Source organism: Spermophilus citellus, assembly GCF_964194105.1.
Source record: "Spermophilus citellus genome assembly, chromosome: 2".
Lineage (NCBI taxonomy): Eukaryota > Metazoa > Chordata > Mammalia > Rodentia > Sciuridae > Spermophilus > Spermophilus citellus.
The window spans coordinates 92,710,068-92,737,816 of NC_138183.1; the positions used below are offsets into that span (position 1 = coordinate 92,710,068).

General features: G+C 41.9%; 1 protein-coding gene across 1 annotated transcript; it reads left to right on the plus strand.

The window, feature by feature from the left end:
* Positions 1-27,478, plus strand: LOC308641551 (potassium-transporting ATPase alpha chain 2-like; the record flags this gene model as incomplete). The annotated part of the gene is made up of 23 exons (XM_081280222.1): positions 1-41; positions 920-1,016; positions 1,261-1,382; positions 1,493-1,635; positions 2,180-2,193; positions 2,301-2,459; positions 5,975-6,034; positions 9,243-9,545; positions 10,822-11,020; positions 11,176-11,285; positions 12,870-13,004; positions 17,216-17,408; positions 19,563-19,738; positions 20,444-20,580; positions 22,451-22,601; positions 23,339-23,507; positions 23,596-23,750; positions 25,425-25,548; positions 25,741-25,886; positions 26,339-26,472; positions 26,621-26,722; positions 27,149-27,240; positions 27,450-27,478. The coding sequence occupies 23 exons, from the start codon at positions 1-3 to the stop codon at positions 27,476-27,478; spliced, it is 2,991 nt and encodes a 996-aa protein (XP_081136348.1).
* Between the last annotated feature and the right edge of the window lie 271 nt (positions 27,479-27,749).

The window sequence follows — 27,749 nt, forward strand, 5'->3', positions numbered from 1 at the left end:
ATGGGGAGCAGCATGGTAAAAATGGAGAAACTTTTGATAAGGTAAGGAAAGGGAAAGTAAGGGGGGGCATGGGGGTAGAAAACATGGTGCAATGAGATGTACATGTATGAAGACCGGAACGGTGTGACTCTACTTTGTATACAACCAGAGACATGAAAAACTGTACTCTATATGGGTACTATAAATTGAAATGCATTATGCTGTCATGTATAATAAATTAGAATGAATAAATAAATTTTTAAAAAAAGAAAAAAAAAGATTTAATGACTCGATGGTGTCATCCCTGCTCCACAGTAGAAGGACTTCAGACTTCAGAGGTCGGCGGGGTCTAAGGAGCGGAGGACGAGCGCACAGCACTGTGGAGAACTCAGAGATCTCCATAGAGGTGTACAGGAGGTGTCATCCGAGTTTCGACAACAGCATGAGCTCCATATCCTCCCAGCTTTTCTTCCCATTCTCAACTTCCAAATTTGTTTCAAAATTCCAAATTCTCTTCTGTATCCTGCAAAATAATTCAGTTACTCTTCAGTATTTCTCTCCGTTACTCCGAATTCGCTCAGAGACCCGCGTTTGCTGATCTAAATCCCCTCTCTTGGTAACCAATTGCGACACTTTCTTACCGCAGAGAATTGCAATTCTCCCCACTCCATTTACAGATTTTTATAAATTCCTTTATTGGTAAATAAATTACATTTTTAAAATAAAATTGGATATGGGTTTTCACTGAAGCTCGGACACTGAGTGTGGGCGCCCGGAGCTCGTCAGATGCAATCGCGCTTGAAGGAGCACAGGCTCTCCCCAGGCACCCGGGCTACGCACTCCAGCTGCTCTAGCGGCTCCACCCGCAGAGCACCAAGGTCGCTGGACCCGTGCCGGGAGACCCTGTAACCCCCCCCCCCCCCCCCCCCGCCAACCCGAGAATATGGGAGGACCATACCCCAGACCTTGTGGATCCCTCCTACTTCCCCCCGCTGCGCGCCCTCTGGTTTCCCGCCCTGGGAACCTCCCCTAGCCAGGTGAGTTGCGTTTCAGTTGGTACGTGGGCGGGGCGGGCAGCCTTTAATAGGACGCTCACCCAGACAGCTGCGGGGGATTTGCGGGAGGGTGCGGGCGGGATTTTTGCTGCCAGGGTTATCAGCACCACCAGCACAGCCACTGCCATCACCGTTCCGGAACCCCGGCTTGTGCACCGCCACGCGGAGACTACCAACATTCCACCGCGGGATTGGCCCCCAGCCTCACCACCCGACCCTATCCCAGCCCAGCGGCTGGACCCGCTCTGGTGCACCTGCGCCCCACAGGCTGGGACCCGACTTCCAGCCTGCGCACCGCGGCGTTGAACACCGCTGCCTCAACGCCAGACCATCGGACACGGGCCCTACGCACCACTGAGCGGTGCAAGACCCATCACACTGACCGCCGCGACCCCTGCCCCGCTGCGGGTCCCTTCCCACCCCCTCCCCCGGCTTTTGCACCATTGCTCCACCACCAGACCCGACTCCCAGTCTCTGCCACCACCAGGGCCGCCTGACCCGACCCCAGGTCTTGAGCACCACTGCAACCACCGCAGCTTGCTAGCATCCAGCGCCCTCCCGTCCACTCTCCGGTACCACCGCCAGCCACAACATGCGCCAGGTGCGTGCAGGCTCAGCCCCTGGTGGGGATCAGATCCAACTCACAGGAAAAGCGCAAAGGGCAAGAAAAAGAAATGCCCTGTATGCAGATTTCTCTTCTAGCCACCAAGCCCCGGTATGGCACTCCTAAACTGGTTGGGTAATGAAAAGAGTCCAGATGTGTAGGGAGGAGGTCTTAGGGGTCCTAGGCTAGCTCCACAGCACCTCTTCTAGGGTCTCTCATTCAAAGATTGTACTGGGCTAGGATTAGGTGGATGCTGGTGTGATGGTATGAAAAGCCTGTCAATAAACCCATCCTGCTGGGGACTAAGGGTAGTAAGCTAAGTAGGCACCTCCTCTCCAAGAAACAGGGGGCTGCGCAGGTACAACCTGTGAGAACAAGGTCCTAGGAAGCCCTGATTTACTTCCCGCCCCAGAGAGGGTCCCCTAGAGGAGATGCCTGCTCCTTTCTGCCAATCCAGCCTTGCCCAGAGAGGAAGGAGAGGACTCTTGGGAGGTGGAGGAGGGCCACTCTCCACAGTCTTGTTCCTCTGTGTCCCCTCCAGGTGAGGATGAAGAGGTTGGTAGGTTTCTTACTCTATGCAGGTTCTGAACCACAGGAAAGCAAACAGAACCTCTTCAGAATACCCATTAGGGGCCTATATTACACTTCTGCTTCTCTTTCAGAAAAAACTAGAAATTTACTCTGTTGAGCTCAATGGAACTAAAGACATTACACAGACTGACCAGGGGGATGACAAGGAGAAGTACAAAGGCCTGAAGAACGACCACTTGGAACTCAAAAAGAGTCATCAAAAAGAGGAGCTTAAAAAAGAACTTGATCTGGTCAGTAGCAGTAACCTTGAGGCAAAGAGGTCCTGCTGCCCCTCCTCCTGAGAGTTTTCTATAACCTTTCTCTTGAGAGAGAAAAATCTGTCTCAAGGATTTGGAATCCTCTTAAGACTTGTTATCTTGTTATCTTTTCTTTTTATTAATGGTATGATAATATCTGTCCTGGTCAGTCCCTCTGCAGGATTCCTGTGTTCTGGTTGGAGGCAGTCTCTGGTAAACAGCAGGGGGAAATTTTCAGATTCCAAGCCCCACAGGCATAGCCCAGACCTTTCTCCTTTTCAGTTGTTTTAATGAGATATAAATAGCCACTTGTCAGTTTTCAGTTGATAAAGAAAACCATTTGAGTTGAAACCCCCAGGAGGAAAACCAAAGCCACTGGGCCTTGCTAGGTTTGGGGTATGTGTGCCCATGAGAAAGAATAGTTCCAGTGGTAGGAATGTTGGACTTAGATTGAGCTTGGATTCAGGGAATCTAAGTCTCAATTCTCTACCACCTTAACTGTAACTGGAAGAAAAAAAAAGCTAGCTTTGCTGAAGTTTCATTTGCTTTACATAAAGGGGGAAACAGTTTGCAGAGTCTATACATGAGATATGAGAATTTTGTAATTAAAGTGCTTTATAGGAGTGTAATATTATTATAGAAGAACTTTGGAGTTATTGAAGCTGGCAGCTTTAATAAAGAGCTGCCTTGGAGCTTAAATGTGACCGATTTTATCTCACAAATGCCAAAGGCAAAACTTCCACAGGGAGCTTGAGATTCTGTTAGATTGCTTGTACAGTCCATTGCAGAATTTAAAGCTCTATGATCTTTGAGCAACTACTGGACTGATGCAGCTAGCTCATTCAAGGCTAGGTAGCTGGTTATTTAACATTCAGGAACTTGGCAGGTAACAATTTGACTAAGGTCACAGTAGCAGCTTGAAATCTGGCTCTGAAGAGGAATCGGCCAATTCCACAAACCAGAGCTATTTGTTTATCTTTCCTGAAGAGTTTGTTAAGCATTTAGTATCACACTGCTAGACATTGGTTCATATATATTCTGACAGACGTTTAAGAACACAGCCCTGAAGTTGAGTGCAGTGGCACATGTCTGTAATCCCAGATACTTGGGAGGCTGAAACAGGAGGTTTACCAGTTAGGGCAACTTGACAAGACCATGTCTCCAATAAATTTAAAAGGGCTAGAGATGTAGCTCAATCGTAGAGTGTATGCCTAGCTCATATGCCCTGGGTTTAATCCCTAGTAGCACACAAAAGAGAAAGAAAAAGAAAATAAAGGAAGAAAAGCAAAAACAGCTCTGAGATTGGTCTGACCTGAAATCAATAAAATCTCAGTTTCCAAATTTTGCAAAGAAAGAATTTTAAAATGACTGGTGCCTACCTTTTAGAGATGTTCAGATGGTTAAATGAGATAAAGCAAGAAAAATAACAATATCAAAGAATGGTAATTATTTCCTGTGTATCTTAGCATATTTTATATATATATATATACCATTCTTTCTTAAAATTGCTACTTACATGAATGATGAAAATACACCCATTCTCTCCATAAGCCTGTTGATTGTGATGTGACTCCTTTCTTTGAGCAATCTATGAAGATGGATAATACTGTATAGAAAAATCATTTCCAGGCTATTAGCCAGAGTTTTTCTCTGCTTTCCTGCTGAAAAGCTGAAAAAGGAATATCTTGCTTTCTTCTTTTTTCTCAGGCCTCTCAAAAGACTCCTATAATTTGTAACAGTATGCTTAAATGCTTTGACACCCCTGACCTGTATGCAAATTAGAGCCCTGATAACTAAATTTTCTCTGACCTCTGAATGAATAATCTGCCAGTACTAGCCAGAAGAGAGTGCACCAGACAACCACCACATCACGCCCAACCTTCCCCCAAGCTCTCTTTCAGGCTGGAAGGAGAGTGAAGCTAATAGTACTCTGGTTTATAGAATGGCCCTTAAAGTCAGGCCCATTCATGCAAATGGTGGCTCTGATCTGCCTTAACTTAGCAGTACTTTACTATGCACAGAACTCTACTTAACCCTCTGAAACCCCATTAACAACTATTTGATTGATACTGGTGAGAATGGATAAATGAGCAAAGCAGAATCTGACTGAGATGAAGGTTATAATAATAAGTTATCTTTTACTGGAAGGCATAATTTCTTATTGCAACATGGAACTTTTTTGCATATTTAAGAAACCAGGTGCAATGGTTCATGCCTGTGGTTCATGCCGATGGCTCATGCCTGTAATCCCAGCTACTCAGGACACTGAGGCAGGCAGGAGGATCACAAGTTCAAGACTGGCCTGGGAAACCTAGCAAGACCCAGTCTGAAAAAAAAAAGGGGGGGGGAGACAGAGAAAAGTAAAAAGGGCTGTGAATGTAGTTCAATGATAGAGTACCTCTCTGGGTTCAATCCCCAATACCAAAGAAAAGAAAGGGAGGAAGGAAGGAAGGAAGGCAGGGACATGGTACCAGTCACAGGATAAATCTATTTCACTCAGGGCTTAAAGAATCCTGGGTGGCCAGGCGTGGAGGATCCTGTAATCCCAGTAACTCTGGCAGCTAAGGTAGAAAGATTGCAAGTTAGAAGCCAGCCTCAGTAATTTAGCAAGACCCTATCTCAAAAAAAAAAAAAAAAAATGAAAAGGCTAGGGATGTTGCCTAGTGGTAAAGCACCTCTGGGTTCAATTCCCAGTCCTAGGAGATGGGGGGAGTAGGGATTCCTGGGTGCTGAGCTTTCTAAGGGCATGAGGAAGAGTTATCTCTGGGTTTTCTATTACAGAAAGACTTTTCTAGTCTCAGTGGTTCTCAAAGGGAGAGGAGGGAGGAGTCCCTCTGTCCCATTTGGGACACATTTAACAATGTCCTGGTATATCTTTTGTTATTACAACTCAGCAGGAGGGTGTTGGTGGGTGGAGGGCCCACAACAAAGAATTATTAGCCCAAAATGTCAGTAGTGCCAAGAATGAGAAATGATTCTATGGCAAAATTTGCAAGTGTGGGCCATACTGGCATTTGTTTACTGGTAGATTTTTAATTCATGGAGCTTCCAACCAGCGGACTCCTTGAAAAGTTTGCTTCTTTCTGACAAAGATCCCCAATGAGTAGGGAGGACCTGTCCAAACACTGTCAGCTTTGGGTGTGCTCAACACCCTCAGCCAGTCCCAGCATCCAGGTTTGAATGAATTATCTAGCTAGATATACTAACACATGCTAGAGACCAGATTGAAGTGGTAGGCATTTCTTCCCTTACAAAAACTAAAAAAATAACTTCTAGATGTCAATGGCAAGTGCAGTCTGAACTCTCAAGAAGGCTGAGACTAAGAAGGACAAGATTCTCTGCAGCAGCAGCACTTTCCATTGCTGGATAGCCACTAGCACCAGGGCCCTTTCTCCCTTTTTCCCCAAACCACATTTTTCTGGTTCACTTCCTCTCAGTTTTCAAGGTTGGGGGTTCATCTTTTGGAATGACCTAATTCACTCTATTTTCCTTCCTTTCATGAACTCCAGGATGACCACAAACTCAATGATAAAGAATTGGAACAGAAATATGGTACAAACATCAGCAGGGTAAGTCACCAGGAAAATGGTGGGGAGTGGGGTCAGAAAGAGAAACCTCCTGACCATATAAGGTGGTGTGCTCAAGGTACATGGAAAACTGGAGGCACTTTTAGGATGGGTGACCTACAGCCACACCTATGAGACTGCACATCATTCACATGCCTGGACCCTGAGCTTGGGATGGTTATCTTCTGGGAGCTGGTGTGCCTGACCAAGGTTCAGGCTGAGCTCCTTCACTGAGATGCCTAGGTATCTTTTTGGTATCCCCAGAAGTGTGTACACATGTTTCCTCATGGTCATGTCCATAGATTGTTTTTAATCCATGCCTCCAGGAAGTATAATGGTGCATTGGGGCTCTTCTTATAAGAGACTAAGGAAGCTCGTGTCACAAAGTGAGAAACCAAATTAACCCTCTGAGAGCCCCATCTGCTTTCTCAGAGAAGGAACAAAGTCTCCAAGCACACTAACGTCTTATAAACTCCTTCAGCATCTATAAACTTCAGCATCTTATAAACTCCCCTACCACAAAAGGAATGTTTCCTTCTGTGAATTCAAATCCAAGTTCAATTTCAAAAGTCTGGGTGTTTTGTCAGGCATGGTGGTATACACTCTTAAACCCAGCAACTCAGGAGGCTGAGGCAGGAGGCTCGCAAGTTCATGGCCAGCCTCAGCAAAGCAATTTAGCAAGGCCCTAAGCAACTTAGCAAGATGCTGACTCAAAATAAAAAGGGCCAGGGATGTGACTCAGTGGTTGAGCATCCCTGGGTTTAATCTCCAGTACCAGAAAACCAAACAAAATAAAACAAAAGTTTGGGTGTCTCAATGTAAGAAAATACAGATAATGTCCATCTGGTATTTTTAACTCACAAAAATACTTACTGTGTGGTTTACACTGGGTTGGCAGCAGGCAGGACAAAGAAGGACAGGTCACCTCTCACCTTAAAGAGGCAGATGCATAGGTATATGTAATGTCCACTTTATGCCTCCTGGGTGTCACAAGAGAGGTTGAATCTATACATTAAGAGAAAGGATGCTGGCCAGAGTTACCAGAGTAGTGTTTGAATTTGGACTAAAGAGGACAATTTAGATATACAGAGTACCCGGGAGCCGAAAAGGACATTGTGGGTTTGGAGAACAATCTGGGATTTCTGTGAGCTAGTATATGTGGAAAGCCAGGAAGAGAGGTAGAGAAGAGGCTGGGGAATGTCATTTAGGTGAAACTGCCAAGCTCTTTCATATTAACTCATTAATTCTCAAGTGTTCAATTCTGCAATATTTCAATGAAATTGATACAGGTGTATTAAAATAGGTTGTAAAACATAATCTAGAGTTTATTATATAATTTATTATAATTAATAATATTAGTGATAATCACTAATAATATTAATGTTTATCACTAATCTTTCACCTATTGTTTTCCTCAAACTATCACTCATAAATATTTACTTCAAAGTTTCTATAAGTAATATATTTGTGGCTCAGTTTTTTAGGTGTTCCTTAAATAGGACAATGGGACATAATGGGGCAAACTGAGGAACAGGAGCTATATTGTATAAGTAAGTGGGCACAATTTATAAATAGAAGAAATTTGATAAGATTGGTTTTCAAAAAGCAGTTCTGGTAGAAGACTTTTTTTTAAAGTGAGAGATGGAAAGGTCCAGAAAAAAAGGAATGAGAAGCCAGGATCAAGAAATAAGGATTTAAAAACTGAAAGCCCCAGGAAGATGGGAAGGAAAGAGACCAGGAAATTACCAGCAGCATTTGGTAGGAGGAAAGTTTGAATGAATCCCTAATCCCATTAGCCAAATTAGAGAAGCAGAAGGAGAAGGGAACTTGATCAGGTGGTATGCTGTAGCAGGCAGATGAAGGTAAGCAAATATAGAGGTAATATAGAGGAGATAATGATGAATTTTTATTTTGAATCAATTGCCCCTTGTTATCCAGAGAGGAATGGTTCCAGGATTCCCCAAGGATTCCAGAAACCATGTGTGCTGAAGTTCTTCTATAAAATGATATAATATTTACATATATCTTTCACACACCCTCCCATATACTTTAAATCATCTCTAGATGACTACAATATCAGATACATTGTAAAAGCTAGGTAAATAGTTGTTGTGTTATAATGTTTAGAGAATAATTACAAGAAAAAAGTCTGTACATATTCAGTTTTAATGCAACCATCATAGACTTAACTACACTTTTTGTTTGTTCTGGTACTAGGGATTGAACCCAAGGGATTTACCAGTGAGCTATATTCCCAATTCTTTTTTTATTTTTAACTCTGTGGCAGGTTCTCACTAAATTGTTGAGGCTGACCTCAAAACTTGAGGTCCTCCTGCCTCAACCTCCTGAGTTATTAAAATTATAATCACAGACATGTACCACCACACCTAGCCTCAACTACATTTTTGATATGCAGTTGGTGAAGTTTATGGATGCAAAGACAAACTGTACTATCAGAAATGTCTCTGAAACAGCCCTGTGGAAATGTTCAATTATTGAGAATGATGAAGATTCTGAGATTCTGAAAAAGGAATTACAAACAGAGGGTGATGGTATCAAGTTGGTGACTTGGAATTGAGTTATTAAAAAAATATTTGAGTTGCTAATACTGAAAAAGCATTAGACCCTAGAACACACTAAAAAAAAAAAAGATTAAAGACCTTGCCTTTAATTAGTTCTCAACACAACTGTGGAGAAAAGATATATACTTCTTGGGGGAAAGGCTATGAAAGTGTAGGATTTCAGGGTGGTATGCCTCTGCACACCCTTGGATGTCACACTTACCGGGGAAGGAATTGCTCACGTGGCCCTAAGGGTCAGGTAGTATTTATAACTATTATAATGAACCAGAACTTGGAACTTAAGAGTGAGTATATACAAAAGTAGGAAAATAACAGTCTAAGGATAAAAACCTAGCTTATGTGATATATGGAATGGATATTTTCTGGATGGTTATATTGTTTGGGGCTGTTTTTTGTTTTTGTTTGATACCAGGAATTGGACCCAGGGGCACTGAACCATATCTCCAGCTCTTTTTTTTTTTTTAAAGAGGGAGAGAGAGAGAGAGAGAGAGAATTTTTTTAATATTTTATTTTTTAGTTATAAATATTTACCCAGAGGAAACATGGAACTGAAGGTTCCAGAGGACCAATGTTGGCCTTTATAATATCATGTGCTGATTGCATAAGCCACCAGAGAGGGTTGTCGGTAGGACTCCTGGAGTAAAATGTCTACTTCCCCTATAGGCACAGCAACCGGCATGGTCATCAACACGGGTGACCGCACCATCATTGGTCGCATAGCCTCCTTGGCTTCAGGTGTTGGAAATGAGAAGACACCCATTGCCATTGAGATTGAGCACTTTGTTCACATTGTGGCAGGCGTGGCCATCTCCATTGGCATCCTTTTCTTCATCATCGCAGTGTCCATGAAGTACCATGTCCTGGACTCCATCATCTTCCTCATTGGCATCATTGTGGCCAATGTTCCTGAGGGCCTCCTGGCCACTGTCACTGTGAGTCCACACTGTTAGGCAGCCTGCATTTCCACACTGTTGGCACCTACCATTGCTGCTGGGGAGGCTCCTATCCACAAACTACAACCCCCTTTCAACAACATATCCTCCCTACCAGGGACCACCATGGAACATTCTGAATAGACTGTTTCTTACAGGAACTGATTGAGACTATCATTTACAGGTTTTTCTAGACCCCTAAATGCTTTCCCCACATTTCTTTAAAGCAACAACAAAAATCTTCCTTGGTAGTTTCCACAGCCTAGGAATTGGACATATTCTCTCTTCCTTCTCTCAGGCCAAAAAAAAAAAAAAAAAAAAAAATCCTCTATTTCTTTTCTGTAGAAGAATTCAGCCCTATTCTTCTTATCTCTCCCTGTGTTAAGGACCATCTCATTCAGTCCTCAGATAAAAGGCTCCTCCCAGTCTGTGTCTTGGAGGCCCACAGGGTCGGGGAGGAGGAATTCACACTCCCATTGTATAATTACAATGGCCTATGTTGCCCTGGCCAAAGACCAGAGAGGATGTTTCAAGTCTCTTGTGACTCTAGGAGATAATAATTTGAAGAAAGTTAAAAAAAAAAACTTTGAGATCTGGAGGTTTCAAAGGATCTTTAAAATAAGGAGCTTGTAAAATGTAACACTGGGGCTAGCACTGTAGTCAGTGGTAGAATACTTGCCTAGTATGTGTGAAACCCTGGGTTCAATCCCCCACTACCTTAAAGAAAAAAAACACAAATGTTTCTTAAGGTCCCAAAGCAACATGTGAGTCCTTAAGGACAACCTCTTTGGCCTATAATAGTCAAGGTCTCTCTTACCCATTCATGCTCATGAGTGACAGGGGCTAGGTGGCTAAAGTTTCCCCCCCCCACTCCATCCCCCAGCACTGGGGATCAAATCTAGGGCCTCTGCCTGTTAGGTAAGTGCTTTACCACTGAGCTATACCCCAGCCCTCCACGTTCCACTTTGGAATTATACATGTTCCCAAACTGCAGCCATGCAGTCTGTCTGTTATCTGTGGGCCCCTAGAAGCATTTTCTTCAAGGAATGAAGGGACAAGAATACTATCCCATATTTAATTTAAGAAAAAATATTGTGGCTTATAAGGCTTTTGGTAGCTTATAAGTCACTAGACAAACCTTGCTGCATTGCCAACTGTGTCTTTGGTCTAAAAATTTTCCAGCTCTCTCCTAAAATCCCAATGACACCTAACTTCTGTGATTGAACCTGAATTCAAAATGATTATTCCCAAAGCCTCCTTTGCTCTTTCCTTTCAGGTTACCCTGTCACTAACAGCAAAACGGATGGCCAAGAAGAACTGCCTGGTGAAGAACCTAGAGGCAGTAGAGACCCTCGGCTCTACCTCCATCATCTGCTCAGACAAGACCGGAACCCTGACCCAGAACAGGATGACGGTGGCCCATTTATGGTTCGACAACCAGATCTTCATGGCTGACACAAGTGAAAACCAATCAAGTGAGTTTTCTAGAGGGTTTATTCAGACCCAAATCCATACTCAGGCAGAGGGACTGGCTGGGTATAGCAGCCAGTCTCAAACAGGGTGTGAAGGCTGTGACTTGGGCATGACAGGCCCAGCATTCACAGTGACCATTGGTCTTTCTCTGTTCCAGACCAAGCCTTTGACCAAAGCTCTGGAACATGGGCCTCCTTATCCAAAATAATAACATTGTGTAATCGAGCTGAGTTCAGACCAGGACAAGAAAGCGTCCCCATCATGAAGGTAAAGCTGCTACAGCTCTTGGTCTAAGCCAGTGCAAGATCACTTTTTCTGTTCTCTTGGGCACCTAATATAATTTCTCTAGCTGTGTGAAGTTTTCACTAGTGAGAGCAGATCCCAACTCTTAGACAGACATAAAGTTTTCTTCACTCTATCTAGTTATGAGAAATCACAGATGATCTCAGGATACTGGTTTAGGACCTTTTGAAAATTCTCTTATTCCAGAAAATGAACATGTCTTTAAGTTGCTTTCCTAACTTTTTTTTTTTTAGAATTTTTTAATATTTATTTTTTAGGTTTTTTTTTCGGCGGACACAACATCTTTGTTTGTATGTGGTGCTGAGGATCGAACCCGGGCCGCACGCATGCCAGGCGAGCCCGCTACCCCTCAAGCCACATTCCCAGCCCAACTTTCCTAACTTTTTTACAAGCTAAGTGAAAATAAGCAAAGTTTTGTTTTGTTTTTATTATATAAATGCCATTCACTAAAGTTTAAAGTGTAATTGAATGGAAATAAAGAGACTGATCTTAATATATAGTCCTCTTGACTAGAATGTGGTGGCAAATGGAGTGCCAAGAATATTGGAATATTGAAATATAAAATAAACTCTGGGCACCATGGCACATGCCTGTAATCCCAGCAACTCAGGAGGCTAAAGCAGGAGGATCACAAGTTTGAGACCAGCCTTACAACTTAGTGAGACCCTATCTCAAAATTAAAAATGAAAGAGGCATATAGCTCAGTGACAAAATGCCTCTAGGTTCAATTCCCAATTCTGCAAATAAATAAAAAATAAAGTAAAATAAAACTCTTTTTTCCTTTTTCCCTTTTCCCCATCTTTCTCCCCTTCCTCATTCTCTTCTCCTTCTCCCCCTCCTCCTCCCTCTTCCCCCTTTTCCTTCTCTCTCTTGCCTTCTTACTTCCTCCCTTCTTTCTTTACTCTTTTCCATCTCAGTGAGCCACTGAATCTGTTTTCCTGGCTTTTCCATTTGCCAACTTTTCTTCACTGATTATTCCACTTTCTCGTATTTTTGGTGTGTTTATCACAATACCTTGCATCTAAATAGCTGGACCAACCTCTTCATGGGCTTTGCTGATTCTAGTTAATTCCTTCCCATGCTGTTCATTTTCACATGCCTCTAATTTTCCTCAAGTATTGAATGTATCATCACCTAACTTTGCTAAAAATCTTCCTGTGATTCCCTATTTTCTACTTCTTGAGTCTAGATTTCAGCTTGCCTTTCATGGACCTCCAAATCTTGCCACACCTTCTATGCCCAACTGTACCTCCAACACTCACAATGCAACCTTCACCATCCACTGTGGTATAGCTCAAATCCTCCAGTCCTCATAAAGCTCCCACTTATTTGAAATTTTCTAGTACTGGTAGGTGACAGCACTGTTTTACACTCTTACCATGGTCTTGATTCAGTTATTGATGGTCACATGATAGCCTTGTCTCTTCAGCTAGATGGTAAGCTAAGTCAGGAGACATGTTAGTTCATGTGCTAAAGGCATGTAGGTTCATTAAACACAGTCACACAAGAACCAGAGAATTTGCTGTAAATATTTCTTTTGGTTCCCAGAAAGTCGTGGTTGGAGATGCCTCGGAAACTGCTCTTTTGAAATTCTCAGAGGTCATTTTGGGTGATGTGATGGAAATTAGAAAAAGAAACTGCAAAGTAGCTGAAATCCCTTTTAACTCTACGAACAAATTTCAGGTGAGTTTTTCCTCACAACTGGCAATATTTGTTATCACTGCAACAACACTTCTACTTGCATGTATTCATTGGTTAACCCACAATTTGAATGATACCTGCTTTTAAAAATAGTCTTTGGGATTCAGGGTCAGAGCATCTGGTAAGCCCAAGTCAATGTTCCTTTGTTAGCCTCCTTACTTTCCCTGAAATAGAGAAAAACAGAAAGGCAAACACATGATCAGGGTCTGCTGCTTCTGTATATGATCCATCTATATTACAAATTGTGTGAGTGTGTGTGTGTGTGTGTGTGTGTGTGTTTCAAACACACACCATTTCCACCTTTTGCACAAAGGATACACACACAGGATCAATGAGAGATGGGAAAAGTGGGTAAAACTAACATTTATTGCTTAACTAGTACCCTTACTAGATCCTATGTACCCTCAAGTTTTACAACCAAGGATTCAATGAACCATGGATCAAAAACAATTGGGAACAAAAAAATTACACAGACTATGTCTTGTCATTATTCCCAAAACAATAGCATGTAGCAGCTGTTTACTTAACATGTATATTAGGTTAGGTAGTATAAGTCACCTAGAGTGCAGAGAACGGGCAGATGTGCATAGGTTTTATGCAAATACTAGATCTTCTTTTTTGGAGGGTACCAGGAATTGAACTCAGTAGCACTCAAACAATGAGTCTCATCCCCAGCCCTATTTTGTATTTTCTAATTTAGAGACAAGGTCTCACTGAGTTACTTAACACCTTGCTTTTTGCTGAGGCTGGACGATCCTCCTGTCTCAGCCTCCCAAGCTGCTGGGATTACGGTCGTGTGCCACCATGCCTGGCAAGATCATTTTATATGAAAGACTTGAGCATTTGTGGATTTTGGTATCCCAGGGAGTACTGAAATTAATCCCTTAAAGATAAGTCTGACTCCAAAGTCCATGCATTTTCTACTACACATAGGCTTTGCCCTAAGGAAAATAAGACTCCTCAGATGACTAGTCACATTGTTTTCTGGTTCTAGCCCATAGGCCATTGGTAGGTATTTTCTTTCTAACCACTGCTCAGGAAAAACTTGGCCATCCTTGTTTAATTGTTCTACATTACTCCAGGGATGGCCAACAATCAGCCATCTTCATCTTCCTGTTCAGACAAATGACTCTTTGTAGCCCAAGGTCCTGTTACACATGAGAGAATCCCAACCTAAGATGGAGGGATCAATACTTGGGCTTTATGTGTACAGTGAAGTAGTCATATGTTGCTTAATGATGGGGATACAATCTTCTAAGAAATGTGTTGTTAGATGATTTCATCATTGTGCAATCATCACAGAGTATACCTACACAAACCTACTACACGCCTAAGTTATATGGTAGAGCCTGTTGCTCCTAGGCTACAAACCTGTAAAGCATGTAAAGCATGTTACCATGCTGAATACTGTAGGCAACCCCAACACATGTAAGTACTTGTGTATTTAAACATATCTGAATGGTAAAAATATTAGGCAGTAAGAAATTTTAGCTCCCTTATAATCTAAGGGACCCTGAATGAAAAATTTTAGCTCCATTATAATCTAAGGGACCATTATGATATATGTAGTCTCTCCCTGACTGAAACATCATTGTGTGGCACATTGTGTGGCATACTATGTATAAATAGGATAACCATATGTTTATAGAAATTTCTGATGATTATCTATCCATCTTTGGATGAAATTTAGGCTTGATGAACAACTATTTGTGTCACAAACATCTTCTTTGTGGATAGTAGCTAGTCATGGTTAGCTAACTAGACAACTAACAAAAATGTATATGATATTAAAGCAGGAAATTATCTCTTATTTGAAACTTAAGTGAAAATAGAAGGAGTAATGATCATAAGATAACAGCAGTACTGGTAGCTAGTTTCTGCTAATTTCTACATGTATTCAATCATTCATTTTCATAATGACTTTACAAGGTAAGTAGAGGATGAGGAAATTAAGGTATAAAGGATTGGAACACAGCTAGAGAGGGCCAGAGTCAAGATTTCAAGCGGGGCTAGGTAGTCCAACCTGGAAAAGTCAAGGCTAGGTGATCTTTTAAGCAGAAATAAGACTCAGAATGTTCCTGAGGTGCCATCTACCATGGCAAAGGCATTTTCTGTCATGAGAAATGAGAGCAGGTTCCATGAGGCCTCATGTATAACACATTGGAGTAGAAAGTGAAGCTGGGATCAGAAAGGGGGAAGAGGGCCTATGTGAGCTCCCACTGTAAAGGTCAGCCCAGGTCAATATTGGGGGCCATTAGTACAACACTGTATACAGAGCTTTAGACATTGTGGCATTGGAGTTCAATATGTATCATTCAATGGAAGCAAAGAAAGTGGAAAATCTGTATCTTATTGATCTTGGAATAGCCATACTCCAAACAGACTGTCCATGAGAATTTTTTTTAAGTCATCATCTCTTTCTAAGTTGCTTAGGGCCTTACTAAGTTTCTTTGCTGAGGCTGGCCATGATCCTGTGACTCTCCTGCCTCAGCCTCCTAGGTTGCTGGGATTACACCACACCCTACTCCATGAGAATATTGTTTAGGGCACATTGGAAAATTAAGAAAATGCTTCATAGTTTTCTATAAAGATGAATGCATGTAATTGAAAAGATTATTCTTTACATCCTCCATGATTCAGGACAGGTACTCTAGAACCTGCTAGCTTGGGTTTAAATGCCAGCCCAGTACCTACTCATATGTGAACTTGAGCATATCATTGAACCTTCTCTGAATCTCAGTTTACACCTTCACACATGGTGATAAAAATAGTGCTCAGGGCCTTAGGGTTTTTTGTTAGTTTGCTTGCAGTGTTAAGGTTTGAACCTGGGGCTTCGTGCATGCCTAACAGATGCTCTGCCAGTAAACTATAACACCCGCCCTGCCACATCTTTTGGGAAATGACAGTGATAATAGTTGGGAGTATTTTTCGGTTTGAGTTGGGTTGGGTTGGGTTTTGGTTGGTTGGTTGCTGTTGCTGTTGTTTTAATGTCTTTACTTGACCACAAGGAAAAATAATAATTTTTAAAAGCTGGCAACCTATTTGCCTTCCATCATTTCTTTTTCCAATTGAACTCATCTTTAATATCTCTGAGGCCAAGATCTACTGATGTGGAATCAATTCTTGAACTCAAAATGGTAGCATTTTTCTTTGTATTTTCTACCAAAGACTGCAAATTTCAAAAGCTACCTGGGGCTTGGGGAGCAGAGTTTCCTGAGGCCAACTACAGTGGCACACACCTATAATTTTCCAGCAACTCAGGAGGATATGGCAGAAGGATCACAAGTTCCAGGCCAGCCTCAGCAATTTAGCAAGGCCTTAAGCAACTTAGTGAGGCCCTGTCTTAATATAAAACATAAAAAGAGATGGGGATAACCTGGGGGTAATGACACACACCTGTAATCCCAGCAACTTGGAAGGCTAAGGCAGGAGGATCACAAGTTCAAGGCCAGCTTCAGCAATTTAGAGAAGTCCTAAGCAATTTAAGAGAAATCCTGTCTCAAAATACAAAATAAAAAGGGTTGAGGTTGTAGCTCAGTGGTAAAGTGCACCTGGGCTCAATCCCTGGTACCAAAAATAAAAAAGGGGCTGAGGATATATAGCTCAATGGTAAAGTACCCCTGGGTTCAATCCCTGGTACCAGAAGTGGAGGTGCTAGGGATGAAGTTCAATGGTAAAGTACCTCTGGGTTCAATCCCCAGTACCAAAAAAATAAATTAAAAAAAAATTCCTGCTGCTCCCAGAGCTCAGGTCTGAAAGATACTTATCTGCTCACCAGAGGCTGGGAAAGATGGTAAGACACAGAGACCCTGAACTTCAGACTCTCAAGAGCTCCCTGGGAGAGCTTGTTCCAGAAGGAGAGCCACATATGGCCTCCTTAATGCAGTCAGTGTCTGTCTGAAAGACAAGCTTCACTTAGTTTGGAATCCAACTCACTGTGCCCCTCTGAGCCAGGGTCAAGTCTAGGATTCTGCATATTAATTGAACACAAAAATAAAAAGGATAGGATATGCCTGGGGATGTCATTATTCCTCTCCCTCCTTTATACTTTAAAGACACATGGAAAGAAAGGAGTGTGTTTCCCCTTCTTGTCCTATTATTAGTTGGAAGAGCCATGGTAAAGATGCTTTATCTATCAAAAATCAGAAGGGCCATGGTAAAGATGCTTTATCTTACAATTCATGACCTCCCAGCTCTCCATATATGAGACAGAGGACCCCAACGACAAGCGCTTCCTCATGGTGATGAAAGGGGCTCCCGAGAGGATCTTGGAGAAGTGCAGCACTATAATGATCAATGGTCAGGAGCAGCCACTGGACAAAAGCACCGCTGCGGAATTCCATACAGCCTACATGGAGCTGGGTGGGCTGGGCGAGCGTGTGTTGGGTGAGTACAGGCCATAGGACCCCTGTCCATCTCCCAGGAGGTGTGGAATAGGCGGCCTCATGAGCTAACAGTAGTGTGGTATCACATGGGTCATATAGTCATATAAAGAAGGACACAAAAGGCTAGGGCTATACCTCAGTGGCAGAGCACATTTGTGAAACATTGCCTCTCATGTTTGATCCCCAGCACTGCAAAAAATATACACATATATGATAAACAGGATGTAACATATAAAAATGTGATGACACCAAGGAGAATGGAGTCACTTGTAGACAAGCAAAATCAAAGACTTTATGGAAAGAGTCACATTTCAAAACTGGACCTTGAATGGTGGTATTCAGAGAGGTGGGGGAGAATATCCATGTAGAAGAAACAACAAAGGCCAAGCAGAGGTAGAAAGAGATAGGATTTATGCATGCAGGATGAAGCTACCCAATTCCTACAGACCTGCAGAGTAAATGAGATGGTGCAGGTATGTGAAGAAGGGCTGGAAAATAGATTGGAGATCATGATATGGAGCCCTTGAATATGTTGCAAAGAATTGGGGTTTCATCCTGCAGTTAGTAAAGAACACCCTAGTCTTGAAGCAAGGGGGAGCTGGTTAGAGTTAACAATACTTCTTAAGGGTAATCTTTGGTGGTAGTAAGGAGACCTAAACCTCAACAAGAAGTGACTGTACTCATTCAGGTAAAAGGCGGTGGGAATTTGATGCAAGGCTACAGGAATGTAAAGGAGAGGTCAGGTGCCAGAGCCTTCGTGGAGGCAGAGTGGTTAAGATTTAGTAATAGATTAGACAAGAATACTGACAAAAAATGATTTAGCCTTCCATTTCGCAAGTAGGATTAAAAGTAATGCCAGTAACTGAGATAGGACATGTTAGTGGTGGAAGGAACTTTAAGAATAGAGCCACTGTGGTAAATGAAGGGGTTTCATGGGAGACAATGTGGTTCATTGTCAGAATCATGGATTGACCAAATGGCACCTCCTGTTCAGAACCACATAATGATGAATTCAAGGAAACAGAAGCTCACAGTTGAAGGATAAGGTTCATTATCACAGGAAAATGCTTACCAATAGATGTGGAATCCATGGAATGTGTTTCTAAAAGGTATATGAGTTTGTAAAGCAGATAAAATATACAAATGAGCTGTTAGTGATTTAAGTATGCCCTCAGTAACCCACAGCACCAAGTAATCTTTTCAACACAGGGTTAGTCCCTATCTGATAGAGTCACTCCGAGATCCTCATGTTTGACCACTCAAAGTCTGGTTTACTGAAGTGTGTAAAGTAGTGGGCCATGCTGAGAACTAATTTGGTGTAAAAGCCAAGGAGAGGGTCACCCAAATATAGGTCACCAGATACAGGAATGCCTTTCTACCCAAACCTGAGACAGGCTAATGCCTAGGAGACAAGGATGGGTCTACCCCATTTCTAATGGCTTTTCTCTTGTACTGTGTGTGTGTATGTGTGTGCGCACGTGTGCACATGCTGGTAGTGCTGAGATTGAATGTGGGGCCTCACACATTCTAAGCAGGCACTCTGCCACTGAGCTATACCCCAGCCCTCTTGTACTTATCTTAATGAAGGACTAGACTTCTTAACACTCCCCTGACACCCTGAGTTCTTTCCTCATTTTGTGCAGTAGCATGTATTGGTTCCTCTATAGAAAACGGCCTTCCAACCCCTGGGAAATCTCTCCTGACTCTCTAGATATCTGAAGTGTTGCTCTACTCTGCAATCCATAGCATGTCTTTTGATGATTTGTCTCTTTAGTGCTCTGTTGGCCCACTAAATAGAGACGTCAGAATAAAATGCTATCCATTTTATTTGTCTTGGTCTTTATATCTCTAGAACATAGCAGAACCAATTGAGCACACACTAAATTATTTTTGAATGAAATGTGTCTTTCCTAAAGAAAACATATATTATGGAATTGAAGGATTTAAATGATTCTGGTATATGACTACTTTATTGGTAAAGTAGTCAAAGATTGAGAATGTATGCCCTTTCCTTTTATTGTTTTTGTTTGTTTGTTTTTTGGTGCTGAGAATTTAACCCACACACTCTACCACTGAGCTACATGCCCCCAGGCCCCCTTTCCTTTTGTCATTCCTTATCCAGTTTCATTGACTTCCAAATTCATGTCCATTCCAGGTTTCTGTCATCTCTACCTGCCAGCAGACAAATTTCCAGAGACCTACTCATTTGATATAGACACCATTAACTTTCCTACCTCCAACCTCTGTTTTGTGGGGCTCTTGTCGATGATAGATCCCCCTCGGTCTACTGTGCCAGATGCAGTTACCAAATGCCGGAGTGCAGGGATCAAGGTGGGAGTTATTTTCCTGATTCAAAAAGCCCTCCATTTATGTTGCAACACTTTATCAGAATATTGTTGTAGGATATGGTCAGTATTTAGGTCTACTCAAGTAAATGTCATAATCCCCCCTTTTTGAGTCCCTATCTTCACTGTGTTCAGATTTCAGTAACTATCTCATAAAAGCAAAATTATTGTATCTACGTGGAATGAACCACCACAGAAACTATGGCAAGAAGAATCTCCCAGTGCCATGAATTAACCATGTCTTGCCCTAGACTATGATAGATAATAAAAGATTTTACTAGTCTTGAGGTTTAGCCTCCATAATCCATTTATTGTCATGATATTTAAGCCAAAATATGAATTCTATTGCCATACTACCATATTAGTATCAAGATTGCTAAAGCTGCTCAGGGCTGTCTCAAATAGACATCTATAGGCCTCCTCACAAATACAGTGACATGGAAGTAGAAGAGTGTCCTCCAATGTCAGAGGAAGAAATCTAAGAAGCCCAGGAGCAAAGGTAGACTCAATGGGATCAGTGTGTCCTTCATAGTACTTGTATCTTAGATCAAAATTGTCCATAGGGAAAACAATAGCTATTGCTAACAATATTCTACCTAGTCCTGGCAGAGTAGGTGACATGGAACCATTGTCCCTACTTTGGCCAGCCAAATTCCTCATTATCCACAAGTCATTGTTATCTGTGTTCTAGGTTATTATGGTTACAGGTGATCATCCCATCACAGCCAAAGCTATTGCCAAGAGTGTAGGGATTATTTCAGCCAACAGTGAAATAGTGGAAGACATTGCAAAACGCCTCAACATTGCTGTGGAGCAGGTTGACAAACGGTAAGCACAGAACCAATATCACAAGTTCTTACCCATGGGGTCTTTTTTGGTTCTGGAGCAGATCACCTTTTTGCCAAACACTATCTCAGGGTAATGCTGGACTGATTTGATCTATAATTCACATATTCATTCATTCATTTCGATTTTTATTATGTATCTGTGCCAGGCATTCTATTGATACCATGAGAATGAACCTTGATGTATTCTTTGTCTGAAATTTCAAAATTCAATGAAATATAGCATGTGTAGCTTAACAACAAGGAAAAGTTCTAAGAAATGCAGTTTTATCATTGTATAAACCTCAGAGTATACTTGAGTCCAGGAGTTCAAGACTAGACTGGGCAACATAGCAAGACCTCATCTCAAAAAATTAAAATTATAGGATTATACATTTTCATACAAATTGCCACACTGAACAGCAGAATGAAGTGAATACTTTTGTAAATGTTTTATTTTATCCCCTTCTTTACCTCTGACTTTATGAAGATATAATAATATAGTCTGGCAGCTGTAAAAGGGCAAGAAAACATTCTTTCCTTTCCACCTTACCTTGTTGTTTTTTACAAGCAGTTATGTAGACTTGTGGTTTGAGTCAAGTGCTAGAATTGCAGTATTTAGCACCAAGAGGGGAAAAACAAAATTTGAAAAACTAAAAATTTACATAAACTTAAAGAAAAAGGCAGATTTGAGATTTGAAGGCTAAAATGTGGAGTTTTAGTCAAGAGAAACTGAGGTGAGAGATGCCTATTCCTACAAGGAAGATCTGTGCAGTCCTTGGGGCAGTGGAGGTATAGGGTCTCCATTTGGTAGGCTGGGGAGGAGAGCCAAGAGGAGGTAAAATTCAACCGCTCAGGCCACACACACTGGCCTTCCTGACAATCCAAGTTAAGAATTCTGGAGTCTGCCAGGACCATGGTAGAAAATTCCTGAAGAATTTAGCTAAGGAATGGTACAGTCAAATATTTATAATCAAAAATCCCTAAAGTCAGATTCATTGGCACAGGCCTGTAACCCCAGACACTCAGGAGGCTGAGGCAGGAGAATCACAAGTTGGAGGCCAGCCTCAGCAACTTAGTAAGACTCAGTTTCAAAATAAAAAAAAAAATTAAATCCCTGTTATAATATCTAGCTGGGGTTACAGGCTTATGTCACCATGCCCTGCAGAACCTTATTTGTATAGTCAGAAGACAATAATTTTGCTCAAAGAAGACTTCCTGGGGCTAGGGATGTGGCTCAGTGGTAGCGCGCCCGCCTGGCATGCGTGAGGCACTGGGTTCGATCCTCAACACCACATAAAAATAAAAATAAAGATATTGTGTCCACCTAAAAACAAAAAATAAAAAAGACTTCCTCCTACAGAGCACATTGCACACAGTAGCCTTCTATAAACCTGAAATAACAGCAAAGAATTATTACCTATGTGTATTGATACAAGAGAATTTCAGGACATTTTTTATTTTTATTTTATTAATTTATTTATTTATTGTGGAGTTAGGAACTAAACCCAGGGCCTCATTCATTATAAGGAAGAACTCCACCACCCTGAACAGGCAGATTTTTTACTTTCCTTTTCCTTGCCCACAACCCCATGAAGCACCACTTCCTATCCATTCCTGCAAAGAAAAGGCTACTTGGCATTTGATTCCTAGGATGCCAGGAAATGGCCTTATTTTTTGGCCTCAGTTTACTATTTTGAAATGGAGACCAAAGTGTCCCTTGTACCTATCATCTGTAAGACCTCACTAGACATCAATTGTCAAATATGTTATATTCTATGTGATGACATTAAAGAAGCTTACTGTTACCCATAACAGTGTTTCAACCTAAGATCTGGCTTTGTGCCTCACTTACTTTCTTCTGGCCCTTGTAGGGATGCTAAAGCTGCTGTGGTGACTGGCATGGAACTGAAGGATATGAGCCCAGAACAGCTGGATGAGCTCTTAGCCAACTACCCAGAAATTGTCTTTGCCCGAACATCCCCTCAACAGAAGCTGATCATTGTGGAGGGTTGTCAGAGGCAGGTGGGTGGATGACTGATCAAACCCATCCTGTCCATGGGCAAATGCAGAGCAGAGATCAGGTGGGCTGACACCCTGTCCTCTTTGGAAACCCTCTCATGGCCACATATTCTCCGTCTCTCTGCATTTTATCATGAGTACCTGGGGTTTCTGACAGCCAGGCATTTGCACTGTGGTAGGTATGGATGTAGAAAATTTAGAAGTGTAAAAATATATCACAAAATATGTGATACAGTCATGCCTTAATATCCCTGGGGATTCTTGAGGACTTTTTTTCATTTGCACCTACATACTTCCCATATACTTTAAATCTTTAGATTTCTTCAAATACCTAAATACAATGTAAGTGCTATGAAAATAGTTTTATACCATATTGTTTAGGGAACCATGACAAGAAAAGATTCCATGCATGTTCTGTTTCCAATATTTTCTATTCTCAGTTGGTTGAATCTGCAGATATGGAACCCACCAGTATGGTGGGCCAACTATGCAAGACACCTCTGTTTACTTGTCACACATATTGGTTTTTGTTTGGTTTTGTTTTTTCATGTAAACACACCTTGTTTGGAGCTCCTTGATCTTGTTTCTGAGATTTCCCATCTTTATTTTTCTTCCCAATGGGCCCTTCATTTGAGCTCTAGTAGTCCTACAGCTCAAATTGAAAGGCAGGCCATGTTTTTCTTTTCATCCTATGGCCCCTTAGACCTACTCTGTCTCGTTTTTTCACTGGGTACCCATAGGATGCAGTTGTTGCTGTGACAGGAGATGGAGTAAATGATTCTCCAGCTCTAAAGAAAGCAGACATTGGGATTGCCATGGGGATAGCAGGTTCTGATGCTGCCAAAAATGCAGCCGACATGGTCTTGCTGGATGACAACTTTGCATCTATAGTCACAGGAGTGGAGGAAGGTGAGTGAGAGTCTCGGGGTGTCTTCCCAGGGACTGGAGTTGCCTGGGGGACTAGAAGCAAGTCCTATAATGAGACATCTTTGTCTAGGCCGCCTGATTTTTGACAACCTAAAGAAGACTATTGCATATACCCTGACCAAGAACATTGCTGAACTTTGCCCCTTTTTGATCTACATCATTGTTGGGCTCCCTCTTCCCATTGGCACCATCACCATCCTGTTCATTGACCTGGGCACAGACATTGTAAGTGGCACTAAAAGGAATAGAGTCTGATAACCGCCCAAAGGGATATAAAGTTCAGAGTTGTTTCTTTCAAGGCCATGAGATAGACAATAATAGTAGGTGCTCTTAAACTTCCCTGCAATGGGTTCTGAAGTTCTGCATTGCTAACAAGCTCTCAGGTGACACCAGTTCTGCTGGTCCACAGACCACACTCCAAAGCAAGAGACTTAGGACATTTGTCAAGTGTTTGGAAATTAAAACCACTTCACTCTGGGGATGTAACTTAGTGGTAGAGTGCTTGCCTAGCATGCACAAGGCTCTGTATTCAACCCCAGCCAAAATAAATAAATAAATACCATTTTACTCCATGTTGAACTTTTCAAGAAAAGAGTCTTGGAGGGCTGGGGATGTGGCTCAAGCGGTAGCGCGCTCGCCTGGCATGTGTGCGGCCCGGGTTCGATCCTCAGCACCACATACCAACAAGGATGTTGTGTCCGCCGAGAACTAAAAATTAAATATTAAAAATTCTCTCTCTCTCACTCTCTCTCCTCTCTCACTCTCTCTTTAAAAAAAAAAAAAAAAAAGAGTCTTGGAGTTAGGGATGTAGCTTAGTGGTAGAGCACCTCTCACCAAAAAAGACATGAGTCTTGACCCTCCAAAAAATTATGCCATTGATCAGATCCAGTCCATTTCCCTCCCTATTTGGGCAAGGTAAAATAACCACCCAAGTAAACAGTTCCTGTCTTTGTTAGTTAAGGGGCTTCCATATCAGATTCTTTATCTATACACACAGTACAAAGGAACAATTATTAAGACTTATAAAGCTTTATCCAACAATACTGCCACCTAAAACTTCCCATCTTCCAGTATGTATCCATTTAAACAAAGCTCTGTGAAAGTCCCCTATGTGAGTCTTACTTACTCAGGACAAGAAGAAACAGCAACAGAGAAAAAGCTAGATGCACAACACAAAATAGGCCTGTAAATTGCCTCCTTCCCCATCTCATTCTATATAGTACTCAAGTATAATACCTGCATCTCAGAGAAACTAGAGATGTCTTTACCTTTGGGGGTAGTCAAGGTCCCCACAGTAGATGGATCATTTTCCAAGCCCTTTAAGTTTGCTCATTTTTCTCTACTGCAGTGGTTCTCCAAGTGTAATACTTGTTAGAAATGCAAATTCTCTGATCCAAAACTTGACTTCCTAAATCAAGAAGTCTGGAGATGGTGTCCAAGAATCTGTCTTTTAACTGGTCCACTGTGGTGGGACCTGTGAGAGGACCAATATTCTAGCATATTGCTTTGGGATCTAGCTACACACCAAAGGGGCAAAGGTGGTACAGGAAATTGTCCCTGGAGAGGAAAAGTAGTTTATGATTTATAATAATAATTGTTTAGAACTAATTATAATATTTAACAATGATTATTATTTAGAACTAATTATAATATTATGAACACATTATGTAATGATGAAAAATAGAATGATTTTTTAAAGCCAGCTCTTCTTAAAACCATATAGTCTGAATTCCAACTGTTGCTTCTATTGCCTGCACCCTGAATGGACTAGTTCCACATCCCCACCACCATCATCTAGCAGACCCCTACATTTGCTAGGCCATAGCTATTACCATCACTTTATGGGTAGACAGAGCATTCATTCCAGTATTAAGCTTCCTGGGCCCTCTCCCCCTTTAGATCCCCTCCATTGCTTTGGCATACGAGAAAGCTGAAAGTGACATTATGAACAGGAAGCCTCGCCACAAGAAGAAAGAAAGATTGGTAAACGAGCAACTTGCCGTCTACTCTTACCTGCACATTGGTATGATGAGGGAATTTCCTCCTTGTCACACAGGGCCCTCCCTAGTGAATTCATTTGAGTCCTAGGCACAGGTAGAATGTGTTTTTTTTTCCTTTGGAGTGGGGTTGGATGGCAAGAAAGGCTGAGAGGAGTCCCAGGAAAGCAAGGTAATTCTCTGAGGTCATCATATGTCTGTATCTCTTACTCCTTCAGGTCTCATGCAAGCCCTGGGAGATTTCCTTGTATATTTCACTGTCTATGCACAAGAAGGCTTTTGGCCCACCTCTCTCATTAACCTATGGGTACAATGGGAAAAAGATGATATGAATGACTTAGAAGACAGCTATGGACAGGAATGGGTAAGTTGAGAGCTCTGCCATCATCACTTAGTTATTACCTCCTTCCAAAGCCCTTCCTGAACCAAGATAGAACCTCTATTTTCCCAAACAGCCTTGAAACAAATTCTAGAAGCTGCTTAGTTAATAATGTTGGTGGTTCCTCACTGACATTGGTTTAGCCATTGCTGAGACTTAGCCACATTTCTCAAACTAAACCAAAAGTTCACTTTTTTAGTTAGCTTTGTCAATGGTGCACAAGTACAACTAGTCCAACAGTTGGGCCAAGTAAGTTTCTATCTTTTTCTATTTACCTGATTCAAGGAAAAAGATATTTCTTTCCAAACACAAGGAGGTAGTCCACCCTCAATCTGGCTGAGTTTGGGGAAGGAGTCAAGCTTTATAGAAGGGCAGTGGAATCCCCCTGAAATTCCCCCTCAAGGTCTCACATCTCATCTTTCTCTGCCCATTGACAGACAAGGTACCAGAGGAAATACTTAGAGTGGACAGGATACACAGCCTTCTTTGTTGGCATCATGATCCAGCAAATAGCAGATCTGATCATCAGGAAAACTCGGAGAAATTCTATCTTCCAACAGGGGCTCTTCAGGTACTTCCTATCCCTGACCTCATATATATAACCCACCTATGGCCATACTGTAATGCACAAGGTGCTGACTCCAGTGGCATGGTCTGCTGGGTACATGATCATGGAGCCACTGGAATTCAGAATCCATTTGCTTTTGTGTGTGTTGCAGAAATAAAGTCATCTGGGTGGGAATCGCCTCACAGATAATCATCGCACTGATCCTATCCTATGGCCTTGGCAGCGTCACAGCCCTGAGTTTTACTATGCTTAGGTGAGTTTGGCTTTAACAGCATAGAGCAAAGAGCCAGCCCCTGTTCTAAGTTGTTCTAAACAAACACTAGGATTCTCACCAGCTCTTCCCAACAAAGTCTTTCCAAAGAAGTCAAACTGATTCCATGCTCTAAGAGCCCAGCCCTTGACCTACCTATTTTCCAAAAGAAGAAATGGGTTTTTCAGGTCTCACTAAGTCATCTCCACCCTCATCCAACAGGTTGTGTCAAAGGCAGATGTTGCTTTTAGCAGTCATAGTAAAGGTTAAATAAGGAGTTTTCCAGGTCTATGTTGTGTGATTCAGTGGATTTGTAATTCTTTTTAGTAAGGTAAGGAAAATGAAGATGAAGCTGCCCTACTCATTGGCCAGGGACTGGACTATCCCTTTGAATAAACTAGGGCTCATCTTCCTCCTCTCTGTTTTCAGGTCTCAGTATTGGTTCGTGGCTATACCACATGCCATCTTGATTTGGGTGTATGATGAAGTGCGAAAACTCTTCATCAGGCTCTACCCTGGAAGTGAGTAATGATGTGGTTCTCTCTCTCTCTCTCTCTCTCTCTCTCTCTCTCTCTCTCTCTCTCTTGCTGGGGATTGAATCCAGGGCCTCATGCATGCTAGCAAGCTCCCTACCATTAAGCTATACCTCTGGCCCAGCAATATGATTTTTTAACCTCTGTACCTCTTTCCACAGGCTTTCCATTTATTTGTTTTTTTTCTACCTCTACAGGCTGGTGGGATAAGAACATGTACTATTAAGACCACATCACTCTCCAAGTCTCCCAGTAGCATATTGGGAATATTCTTCATCTTCTGGCTACTCACTGGGAGATCTCTTGCAGTACAGACATCATCAAATCTCAAGAGAGACTTTCATATAGAAAACTATGTGAAACATACTCATGTTTTGTACTTTAAATCTGATTCAACTGTTTATATAGAATTTCCATCTCTATCTCAATCTCCTTAATTTAAAATATGTGAACTTTTAGGTAGTGGTATAAGGAAAAACATGTTTATATGTATATAA